Source organism: Gasterosteus aculeatus, chromosome 17 (assembly GCF_964276395.1).
Source record: "Gasterosteus aculeatus chromosome 17, fGasAcu3.hap1.1, whole genome shotgun sequence".
NCBI lineage: Eukaryota > Metazoa > Chordata > Actinopteri > Perciformes > Gasterosteidae > Gasterosteus > Gasterosteus aculeatus.
The window spans coordinates 1,394,236-1,406,859 of record NC_135705.1 but is presented as its reverse complement, the minus strand read 5'-3'; the positions used below and the strand labels follow the sequence as shown (position 1 = coordinate 1,406,859).

The following is a 12,624-nucleotide window of genomic DNA, read 5'->3' as shown; positions in this document are numbered from 1 at the left end:
GAGTCATAGATAGACATGAAGAGACATAGAGAGACATATAAGAGACATATAGAGACATAGAGAGACATAGAGAGACATAGAGACATAAAGAGACATAGAGAGTCATAGATAGACATGAAGAGACATAGAGAGACATATAAGAGACATATAGAGACATAGAGAGACATAGAGAGACATAAAGACATAAAGAGACATAGAGAGACATAGAGAGTCATAGATAGACATGAAGAGACATAGAGAGACATATAAGAGACATAAAGAGACATAGAGAGACATAGAGACATAAAGAGACATAGAGAGACATAAAGAGACATAAAGAGACATAGAGAGACATAAAGAGACATAGATAGAGATCCGTGGTACAAGACTTTTAATGGTTCCATGTGGAACCATTAAAAGGTTTGACCAGGGACCAGACGGCTGAAGAACCTTCTAGTGTTCTAGTCCATTCTTCCTCACACGCACAAAACATGATTCATTCAACAAAAAAGAAATAAGAAATAAAGAACGTAGTGGTGGTGACGTGCATTTGATGAATAGTTTGATTTATTTATGCAAGATTTCAAGTGTAAGCTGTAGTGTGCGTCCCAGTTTGTGGAGACATTAGTTGAAACATTAGAACCGCGATTGTAAACGTGTTTTCTCCTCTGACAGAAGTATGAATTATGGCCAACATTATCTCAATGCAAATGCCTCGTTGCCAGTAGTATTACATTATATTAAATGATCCAGAGGTGCCTCCCATCCGTCTTGTGGATGCATGTTTCTCAGAGAGATGATTTATTCTCCTCGACCACAAGTTTTATTTTGTGATATTCAGAAGGTTCGACAGGTTATTCTGCTGTAAAAGCTTTTCCGGGACACGCTGTGTCCTTTTATTGGACCTCCGCGATCACCGGGCAGGACGTTGCTTCCACCGTCGCACACTTCACGTGTGCTGGTAAAGGTGAGCTCAGCCAAAGGGTCGAGCAGCAAAACTCATTCAAGCACATTGGTGACAACCAAAGTCAACGTATGAATTCTAATAAACAGAGCGTGCAGAGACAATAATAATAATAATGATACAGTAAACAGTGTAAACGAAGGGCCCCCACACGAGGCCCATCGAGGTCTCACCGCCAGCAACAGCGGAGATTTGGGGATAAATTTCCATCTTTTTGGCCGCCATCCTGAAGCTGCTGAGTGAAATCCTGCCTCCATCCTCTGTGGCGTCACCTGCGTTTGACATCTTTCTCTCCTTCTGCCCGTTTTCTTTTTTCATTTCATAGCTTTCATAGGCGTTGTTTTCCTTATCGGGGGAGAAGGAGGATGGTGTAATTTGGGCGCACGGAAAGGCGGCTGCGTCGTTCGGTGGATCGATAAAACGGGCATTTTAAAATTCAATTATGTGGAGCTTTATTCCTTTTCCATCTCACACTCGCTGCCTCACGACTTTACTTCTTTCACTTGGCTCCATCTCCAGCTCATTCCTTTCCCCTCCTCTCCACCCGGCACTCTACTCGCCCCCACCTCCACCTCCACCTCCGCCCCTCGATGCTCCGCTGCCGCATCGCTAAGCGCTGAGCTCGTAGTGGAAGTTGCAGCAGGATTTTGGAGCGTGATGGAGAGGTTACAGGCGAAAAGCCGACACGTAGCAATAAGTAGGTCCTCCACATTCTCACATCCACGTTACGAGCTACAACCGGCGCCATGGGCTGGTTTTCACACGGAACCTGGACAGATAACAGTCAACGGTTTGTAAGAGGAGTATTTAGTAGAGTAGAGAAGTAGCAGATGTGTGATACTTGTTTTACAGTTAAAGCAATGACGGTTCTTCTCAGACGGTATAAAAGATAATGAAGGAGAATAGATGATGAGTTCTGACCAGCCTGTGGTGCCGCCAACTCTTTCTCATGGGAGGCATGTTCACAAATTACCAATTTGTCCCCCCGGTTCTGCAAATCTGAGTGTGTGTATGAGAAAACGTTCAATACTGCATTCTCTGTAGTGACCAGCAGGGGGCGACTCCTCTGCTCCCATAGACGTCTATGAGGAAATGACTCTACTTCTCTGTAGTGACCAGCAGGGGGCGACTCCTTTGCTCCCATAGACGTCTATGAGGAAATGACTCTACTTCTCTGTAGTGACCAGCAGGGGGCGACTCCTCTGCTCCCATAGACGTCTATGAGGAAATGACTCTACTTCTGTGTAGTGACCAGCAGGGGGCGACTCCTCTGCTCCCATAGACGTCTATGAGGAAATGACTCTACTTCTCTGTAGTGACCAGCAGGGGGCGACTCCTCTGCTCCCATAGACGTCTATGAGGAAATGACTCTACTTCTCTGTAGTGACCAGCAGGGGGCGACTCCTCTGCTCCCATAGACGTCTATGAGGAAATGACTCTACTTCTCTGTAGTGACCAGCAGGGGGCGACTCCTCTGCTCCCATAGACGTCTATGAGGAAATGACTCTACTTCTCTGTAGTGACCAGCAGGGGGCGACTCCTCTGCTCCCATAGACGTCTATGAGGAAATGACTCTACTTCTCTGTAGTGACCAGCAGGGGGCGACTCCTCTGCTCCCATAGACGTCTATGAGGAAATGACTCTTCTTCTCTGTAGTGACCAGCAGGGGGCAACTCCTCTGCTCCCATAGACGTCTATGAGGAAATGACTCTACTTCTCTGTAGTGACCAGCAGGGGGCGACTCCTCTGCTCCCATAGACCTCTATGAGGAAATGACTCTACTTCTCTCTGGATTTATTCCCTCAGCAAACCTAGTTTCAAGTCAATACAGCGTGATGTTCATTTAGTAGATTGTGGTCAAGGAAACCATAAAGGATGGGATGCTTTACTGTGATTGGAAGGTTAACAGCAACACGCAGCATCTCTTTGTCCTCCTCAGTCCAAATATGTTCCTTTCCGTTCACTGGTGGCAAAAAGCCAAGATGTCAAAGGTCAAAGGTTTGTAGTTCAGGCTTCTACCACACGCTCAGGTTAGAGAGCATTACTCATGATTTAGTTTGTATTAGCAGATATTGTAAGAAAAACGATTGAATACATCGTCATTGAAAATGTACAAAAAACGTCTGAGCATTTTGCAACCGTGCAGAAACCCCTAATGAGCACGTTCACTCAATTTGACTTGTAGAATAGATGAATCCTGCAGCCCAGTCTCCCTTTGGAAATACAGCATCCAGTGTTTACTTTAACAAAAAGAGGCTGAAGAAGTGGATCGGCACGGGGGCCGTTTGAGTCTGTATTATGTCTCAGGTCTGGAATTGATGCATCTGATGATAGTCACCAGTTGTCATTGATTGGCTCCCCAAATGTCGAGCTGTTACCACCTAGATGAGACGCCAGCATAGAGAGTAAATGTGTTGTTAGGAACATGATGGCCAATCGAGGATATCCCTGAAGTTCTTCAGTTTAGTCTCTGTTTGCTTGTCTTCTGGACCTTCACCCACCAATTCTCATCATCAATCAGCAGAGATCAATAACTCCTGACGGAACCAAGTCGCCCCAGTGTTCGTCTCCACGGTGCAAATGCACAAAAATATGTTTTAGTTCACAAACTGGTGTTGATGTAGCAGAGTCTTTTATGAAATGCAAGCGTACGGAAGGTTATACAAAGAGGGCAGCGGTTGACGGTGCAGCGTGAAGCAATTTAAATTCAGGACACCGTGAGGACGAATGAACCGGAGCGCGGAGGAAGACGATTGCCTCCGCTAGCAGATAATGACGGCGGAGATGCAGACATACATAAGGACACGGGAGGTGTCAAAGCAGCAGAGCGACAGCGAGACGCGGACCACGGCCACTGAGCCTGAAGAAAGACGAACGTGGAGTTTGTGGGCGTGAAAGAGAGGACGGTCGGACCGAGTAGAGCAGCCGTGACTCGGCCGACTTTGGTCATCAGAGGCTCGGGGCTGGAGGCTGGAAAGAGGGAGGCCGTGCGGAGGAGGAGGCAAAGAGGGGTAAAAGTGCAGGAGGCGAGATGAGGTTGTGAGATTGATGCATGGCGGCTTTGGCGAAATAGGAAATGAGGGACTTCAGTCGACATCATCAAGAGCGTTGACGTGTCTGCGATAACAAATGGAGAGGGAAGCGACAGCAGCCGGGAACCGACGGGGCCGGGAGCCCGGAGAACCACCGCCGCATGTAAAGAACCTGACGGAAACGAGAAATCGTTCTGCGGCTCGTAAATCTCTCGGAGCTGATCTGGGCTTGGGAGCGAGAAACCACAGACCTCGGCGAAAACCGCCGCTCATTTTTATTTCACGGGGAATGAAAGAAAAAGGGGGGAAAGAACGTGAGGAGACGACGGCCTTCGGTCAAACATCGCGGTCGTTTTGACAGGAAGGAGCAAGGGGAAAGCCGCAGGAAAGGAAGGGAGGAGACATGAAGGAGACATGAAGGAGGAGAGAGAAGGCTGGAAAAAAAGCAAAGTGAAACAACTGGAGCCAAACAGTTGAACAGAGAAGAAGAGAGACGCTGAAGGAGAGACGAGGAGAGGAACCAGAAGAAGGAGAGGAGAGGAGGAGGAGAGGAGCGCTTGTTTTTGATGCGCATCGTCAGATCCTTTTATGACTGAAGCCACGTTACCGCTCTCGCCCACTGCTCACCCAGGGCTACGTGCCTTCTTCATCACACACACACACACACACAACACACACACACACACACACACACACACACACACACACACACTGGCAATGCGTGGAGGACATCCCCATGTTCTCTCAAGAGAAATATGACGAGGCGTCGCTTTTCATCCACGGCCTCCAAAAAAGCAGAACCAACACCCGACAGGATTACAATCAACAGATACGGGGACTACGAAGGACCCACAATGCACTGCATTGTATCATATTTGACACTAAAACAGGTCCGTGGGTTACGTTTGTTCTTCCAGGACCTCGCTATGCAGAACAACGTCTCAGGCGGTGGAAAAGCTGACAGAGGTCATTATTACAGTAAATGTGAGAAGACACCAAAGTCAGATATGTTATGACGTCCTGGTTTAACTCTGAATCATGTGGCACTTAAAATGTGAGAACATTTTTTTTAATTCTGCAGCACTTTATAATCTCTCTTTAAATTAGTTTTTTTATCTTTATAAGAACAATTTGAAAACCGCTCGGTTCTGAATAACGTCACTGATGGAATCCAGTTCCTGTAAAAAGTAAAGTGAAAATCAAGCGGTTTTCTTCATCGGCTCTGGATCTCATAACCTTCACGTATGTTATGATAAATATTCACTATATTCAGGCAGCAGCTGCGATCCATCGCGTGACCTTTTCAGCCCAAAGGTCGTCTCAGCCGTCGATACGTCGGTGTAGAAAAATGATGGCGAAGAAGAAATGCGACTTCACACAATGTTCCTGGTCATCTGTCCCAGGGGGTTTTGGTTAAAATCGGATCGGTACATGAACGCTGTCTTTTCTAAATGAACGAAAGTAGTTTGGCTTAAAATCTCCAGGAGTGTTTCCTCCTCCTGCTGAACGCCGGCGTCTCACCCACTGACACCTTCCCTCCACGAGGAAACACCTGTTGCATTGTGGGAGTGAAGTACACCTCGTCTCTCATTGGCTCACAGGGCCAGAGTTTTGCCAAAGGAATTTGGACGTGTTCTAATTTATGTCACTAAAAGTCTTATTAATTAGTTAAACTAGTGGCTGGAAATAAACACGAGAGATGCACTGACGATGCAGGCGACACCTCGAGTGTTAAACTCCTCTGGTCCTCCTCCTCCTCCTCTCCGTCCATCAGCGGTAACACACCCGGGGCTCACTGAGAGCTTCTGGGGGTTCGGGGCTCAGTCACACTCGCAGGTTTGCTCCCGTTATTCCATCTCCTCCTGATTAATGTGATCTCCTTCTATCCATCTCCTTCACACTCTCCTCGGCTTTTATCTTTCTCAGAGTCTCTTTCCATTTGTCTTTTCGTCCCCCCCCCCTCATTCTCTTTTCCTCATCACCCCCCCTCTGTCTTTCATGCAAATCACAGCAGCCATTGTTGTTTGTAACCTTAAATTTCTCCACATCGTCGGCGTGATAGATGAGTTCTTCCTGCACAAACATTCTCTCTTTTCTCTCTCTCTGGCACACACACACACACACACACACACACACACACACACACACACACACACACACACACACACACACACACACACACACACACACTGACAGGCTTGCTTATCCGTAATCTGTCCTCCAGCGCGGGAACGAGGCGTTGATCAAACAACTGCTACCCAGCGGTGGCGAAGCTACTTATAAATGCATTACACAGTGGTCATGTCCTGTTAACCGCACACACAGACACACACACACACACACACACAATGCAGGACAATGGCGTACGCAGAAAGGAGCGGTAACGACGTTGTTATCTTTTCTATCCATCCGCCTGTTATTTGGAGGTTACGGTGACAATCAGGAAGGTTTGTCGCCATCTCTCCCCCCTCGTCTCCGCTCACCTGCCCGATAGACGAAGAAAAGCTCAACATGTAAAACAAACAGTTGACCCTTTGCTAAGCCCCGCCCCCAGCTGTCAGAGCGATACGTTGCCATGGATCCCACCCTGTCACTAACTAAATCACATTACAATTACAATTTGTATTCACCCAAAGTGCTGACAAATAAGCTTTCTGAAATTGACTGATAATTATTTTTCATTATGATTATGATTAGCTGGATCAGAATGCCAGAAAGCTATATATAGTATATAGTATATAAGTTTTCTTACTACCAAGCTCGAGTACAAACCGCTGGAAGATGTTAAACACTCTTCTGCCACCGAGCTTCCATCAAAGACGATGTTCTCACCTCTTTCACACAAATTTTCCCTGAACACATTTCATTAAATATGACGGACTGATGCAATAAAAAGCCTCAAATAGCTGTTAGTAAGGGTCCATGAGGCCGCTATCCTTGTCAGCAAACCCCTCTCTCTCTCTCTCTCTCTCTCTGTTTCACACACCATCACCTTGAGCAAACACCTTTTTTACGCTTCATATGCACACACACACACACACACACACACACACTCTATTCTCACTCCTCCGTGCACCATCGATCTGTCTCTGTCGCACTCGGATGAAATAAACAACAGGTGGAATTCCGAGCATCCTCCCGGGGTCAGAGGTCACACGGTCTGAACGAATCACTATTCTGCTATAGAGAATATGAGGAGTGAACACGAACGCTTTCACTTCATTTAGTGCCACAAGACGCTGCTGTAATATGGCCACGTCTGTATGTGACCGTTATGGCGATCCTCGGCTCCTCACGCTAAAGGTTTTGGACAAGGGGTTGAGGTGGAAGCTCGCTGCCGGCCAGCCTTCCCACATTAAGCCCAGGAGAAATCAGACGTTTCTTTATTGACCCGGCTTCATGCCCGCAGGCATCATCCCGTTCAGAGAGCAAAGGGCCTTCCACCAACTGCCGTCACCGGGACGCAACATTTAGAGGACCCTTCATCCGACCCAAACCAGGAAGAACCGCCTTGGACGAAAAGAACACAACGTGCACACAATGCGTACACGTGTATAGAGGGTAATAAACTCTGTTTGATCGTAAAGGGGTCAGTTGGTTTTGAAGAGGCCATCTCTGTAAGTGTCTTTAACCAGCATTCTGTGTAGTGACCAGCAGGGGGCGACTCCTCTGCTCCCATAGACGTCTATGAGGAAATGACTCTACTTCTCTGTAGTGACCAGCAGGGGGCGACTCCTCTGCTCCCATAGACGTCTATGAGGAAATGACTCTACTTCTCTGCAGTGACCAGCAGGGGGCGACTCCTCTGCTCCCATAGACGTCTATGAGGAAATGACTCTACTTCTCTGTAGTGACCAGCAGGGGGCGACTCCTCTGCTCCCATAGACGTCTATGAGGAAATGACTCTACTTCTCTGCAGTGACCAGCAGGGGGCGACTCCTCTGCTCCCATAGACGTCTATGAGGAAATGACTCTACTTCTCTCTTGATTTATTCCCTCAGTAAACATTGTAAACATGAGTTTATGGTCTTCTTCAATAGGCATGATGTTCATTTAGTAAATGATGGTCCATTTAGGAAAAAAAACAGCATGGCGACAGCTGTAATCCAAGACGGTGACAACCGAATCTCAAAGTGAGCCGTTGGTTACAATACATTCCATTAGATACAATCAGACAGGTTTTACAACATTGAATATGAGAGTTAACTTCCCTCTGGTCAACATAGAAGCTTTTACTTTTATTTTTTAACAGAAAGTCATGTAATCGGAGTAGAATTCCTTCCCCTTGTTAAGTTGTTCTTCTTTACAGAAATAAATCATGACTAAAATATCTCTAATCGCTTCGGAGTTTATACATACATATATATTGTACATATTATGATGTCCCTGTGTTTCCATGTTTTTGTTCGTCATAAAGACATAATGAAACATTATCTAAACCTTTTTATTGCGATGTTATAGTATTTTCTTTATTATTTCTATATCTATTGGTAGTCCTCGTCGAGGGAACAGGCGCGACGATAACCGCGGCCGACAGCTCACAAAGATAGCGTCGGCCCTGCAGCCCCGTGTTAGCCTTGAAGCTAACGACAACCAGGGCGCGAGCTAGCTGAAGGGAGGGCGACCTTTGAGGTGGACGGGGGTCAAGTCCCCGAAATCAGCAGTTTGCTCAAATGCAGCACAGACTGTTGGTTTGATTATAATAATAATAATAACATTTACAAAATACAGTTACGTGATTTTCTATCATTTTCTTCGCTGTAATCATCATGTGAGCTTGACATCGCTTCTCCAGATGTGGAGTGGCCCCAAATCCAGATATTTCTCTGGATTGGTAGTAAAGACTCCCCCCCCCCCTCTCTCCCCCTCTCTCTCTCTGTTTCACAGACACTTTGTGCTCTGCAAACACTTACCTTCTCGCGCACGCGCTTGCACAACGTAGCTGACCAACAGCATCACTGTCTGCCCCCCCCCCCCCTCCCCCCTCCTGTGTTCATGCTGCAGGACCATCGCAGCCTCCCCCCTCGTTCTCTCTCTCTAACACGCAAACACACGCACGCGCACCCAGCATCAGAAGCCTCTCACAGATCTCCACTGAAACGGCGGCACAGACCGCTGGTGACACGCGCCACACGCGCGCGCGCACTCCCGGTCAATTAGCACAGCTGCAGGTGCTTCCATCAGCCCGCAGAGCACATGCGCGGGAGGCGCGTGCACGCACCTGCGCTCTGAGCGCGTGAAAAGTGTCTCCAAACAAGCGACCTGTATCCGCGTGCGACGCAGGCTTACGCACGCGCGCGCGTGCACGTGCCCAAAACACAAATACGCACTTTGTTTTGCCTCCTTACCTTCCTCGTGCATCCGCTGCAGGCAGAAAGTGAGGTTCCTCCTCCAGCCCGGCATGTTCATGAGGGAGGAGAGAGGAGGAGAGGAGGAGGGGAGGAAGAGGAGAAGAAAAGAGAGGAGGGTGATGAGGAGCAGTAGTGGTGTGATGAAGAGGGCAGTAGATCCTGTTCGCGTTAACGCGTTGACACGCAGGCGAAAGCAAATACAACGTTCCAGCCCCAGGTGCCTCCTTCTTCTGCTTCCTTCCTCGTGCTGTTCCTCCCCCTCCCTCAGACCTCCCCCCCGACCTCCCCCCCGTGCGTCTATCAATGACCGGCGAGTAGCGGCTCCTCTCTCTCCGGTGCGACCCCGCTGACAGTCGGTGTGACGGTCGGTCCCTCCAATGGTCTCTCTCCCTCCCTCTCCCTCCCCCTGTCTCTCTCTCTCCCTCTCTCTCCCCTGATGGTCGGCACTCATCTGTCGTTAATTGACTCTCCTCTTCCTCTTCTTCACTTCACAAAACACAGTTTGTTGTGAGGAGGCAGCTCGTCCCATGTGGCTGCAAAGGAAAAATAAATATGCAACTTTGAGCGCAGATCATTAAACTTATGTGTCTGTTTCTTACAGTCAAGGGTCCTTGTTTTAAAAGAAAAGGAACAAGGGATTCATTCCAATTTATGGTAATGTTTAATTTCTCCAAACAACGTGCAGATACTGAAAACATGGAGCAGACGAAGAACTCAACGGCGTCGATGAACTGCAGGTGTTCTTCATGTTGGTGTAACATGAATCATGGTGCTCGTCCCCGGAGAGGACAAGAGAGGAGACACATGTTTGTAAAACGTTTCACCCAAACCTGCGGCTCTATCAGCAGACTGTGGGAGTATTTCATAGTAGGCTCCTTTTAGTAGATACAGCACACTGGAAGGAATACCTAAATGAATACTTTCATATATAATAACTTCAATATTTTTCCGTCAGACTCGTTTTTATCGTCTGGGCGCGCACGTTTTTTTTCTGTGGTTCATCTCTTCTCTTTTTCACAGCACACAAACTTGATCTTTAATTATTGACACTTCAACCTTCTCCACCTCGTTTAGTATTCATAAAGCGGAACGGCGTGTCCACATCCGCCCTGAATACGTCACCTCGAAGCCCCAGTGTCACGCTCGTCTCCCACACGTCCCCCTAAAGCCTCCCCTGCTTTATGGTCTGTTTGACTCTAAATGGACCATCATTCACTAAATGAGCATCATGCTGCATGAAGAAGACCTGAAACTAGAGACTGAGACCATAAACTCATGTTTACAATGTTTACTGAGGGAATAAATCAAGAGAGAAGTAGAGTCATTTCCTCATAGACGTCTATGGGAGCAGAGGAGTCGCCCCCTGCTGGTCACTACAGAGAAGTAGAGTCATTTCCTCATAGACGTCTATGGGAGCAGAGGAGTCGCCCCCTGCTGGTCACTACAGAGAAGTAGAGTCATTTCCTCATAGACGTCTATGGGAGCAGAAGAGTCGCCCCCTGCTGGTCACTACAGAGAAGTAGAGTCATTTCCTCATAGACGTCTATGGGAGCAGAGGAGTCGCCCCCTGCTGGTCACTACAGAGAAGTAGAGTCATTTCCTCATAGACGTCTATGGGAGCAGAGGAGTCGCCCCCTGCTGGTCACTGCAGAGAAGTAGAGTCATTTCCTCATAGACGTCTATGGGAGCAGAGGAGTCGCCCCCTGCTGGTCACTACAGAGAAGTAGAGTCATTTCCTCATAGACGTCTATGGGAGCAGAGGAGTCGCCCCCTGCTGGTCACTACAGAGAAGTAGAGTCATTTCCTCATAGACGTCTATGGGAGCAGAGGAGTCGCCCCCTGCTGGTCACTACAGAGATGATGCAGTTTTACACTTCTCTTGGCTTTTGTGGCGATACGCGATCTGAACCCTGACGCAAACTAGTGACCCTTGACCCTTTGTCACCAACGGGAGGTTGAGTGAGCAGGAGGTCTGAGAGCGACAGTGGCAACCAATCACAGCCAGGCAGACGATCCAAACTGGGCAGGAAGTGGAGTGATCCAACTAGAGGTCCGTTTGCTGGAGGAGGGTGACCCCTTGTGGCTCTCCAGTGGAGGTCTGTCCGCGCGCTGCAGATGAAGCCGGTGATCCGCGAGCTGCACCTGCAGTGCAAACTGCTGACTCGAGTTAACACGCACACAAAGACACCTTATCCTTACTGCATTGCCCCCCCCAACACATTATGGCTTGGTAGGAGGCGGGAGAGGAACTTGTCAGACCACACGGCGTGTCACATTGAAAGGCCCCCAGGGAACGCACGCTGGGAACAAGTGTGCAGCTCCGCAGAAGTTCTGAAGTTCACACAGTGAATGTAAGAAACTCAAATGGATGCATGCCACGTTGCAAAGAAGAAAAAGTAACTGATTAAATGAGAGTGTGAGGATTGTTTTTGCTCACAGCAGCTGCAGCTCGCTGATAAGCCGAGTCCGGATAGAGGAAGTCACTCACTGCTGAGCGGCTTGTGGAAGCGTGACGCTCCGGAGGGGCTCAACATGCAGGACGAGAGAGTCTGTCCATCTATCAATACATCCATCAATTTACCAATATATCTGTCCCTCTATCTATCAATACATCCATCAATTTACCAATATATCTATCCCTCTATCTATCAATACAGCCATCAATTTACCAATATATCTGTCCCTCTATCTATCAATACATCCATCAATTTACCGATATATCTGTCCCTCTATCTATCAATACATCCATCTATCTATCAATATATCCATCTGTCTATTTACCAATGTTGTAAAATTATATTTTAACTGAAAAAGGCTGTGATGACTCCTAATGGATCCACTTAATAACAAAATAGGTCAAACTTCTATGTAGAGAGTGAGGATGTCAAAGATCCCACAAGAGTAAAGAGGTGAAAAGGAGACGATAATGACACTTCCTGTTCTTCTTGTTTGAGCGTCAGTAACAGTAAATACAAACATCAGCAGATCTATATCTATGGAAAACAATATATGAGATACACTGCAAATACACATTAATCCAACGGATTATACATAACGTCATAGATACTTTCTCTTAGTAAGGAGAAGTTCAGCAATTTTCGCAGAGTCATGCAAACCCCCTTTTAAGTGCGCATGTGACTCAGCAGTTTCAGCCGCGGTGCCTGATGTGTTTCGTGTGGGCGGGGCCAGCCCCTATTAATGACATTGTATTAATTACATTGTATCAATGACATTGTATCAATAACATTGTATTAATACGATTTCAAATACCTCCCCCCCACCCACCTCATTCAACCTG

General features: G+C 47.5%; 1 protein-coding gene across 2 annotated transcripts in view; it reads right to left on the bottom strand.

Moving 5' to 3' along the window:
* Positions 1-9,599, bottom strand: part of grip2b (glutamate receptor interacting protein 2b) — a 112,799-nt gene extending 103,200 nt beyond the window's left edge. The window contains exon 1 of one of the 2 annotated variants that reach the window (XM_078092696.1): positions 9,324-9,599. In XM_078092696.1, coding sequence (XP_077948822.1) covers positions 9,324-9,384 — 61 coding nt within the window. In that variant the 5' untranslated portion in view covers positions 9,385-9,599. The remainder of the gene's footprint in view (positions 1-9,323) is intronic. The other variant, XM_078092689.1, reaches the window with a different exon arrangement.
* Positions 9,600-12,624: the final 3,025 nt, after the last annotated feature.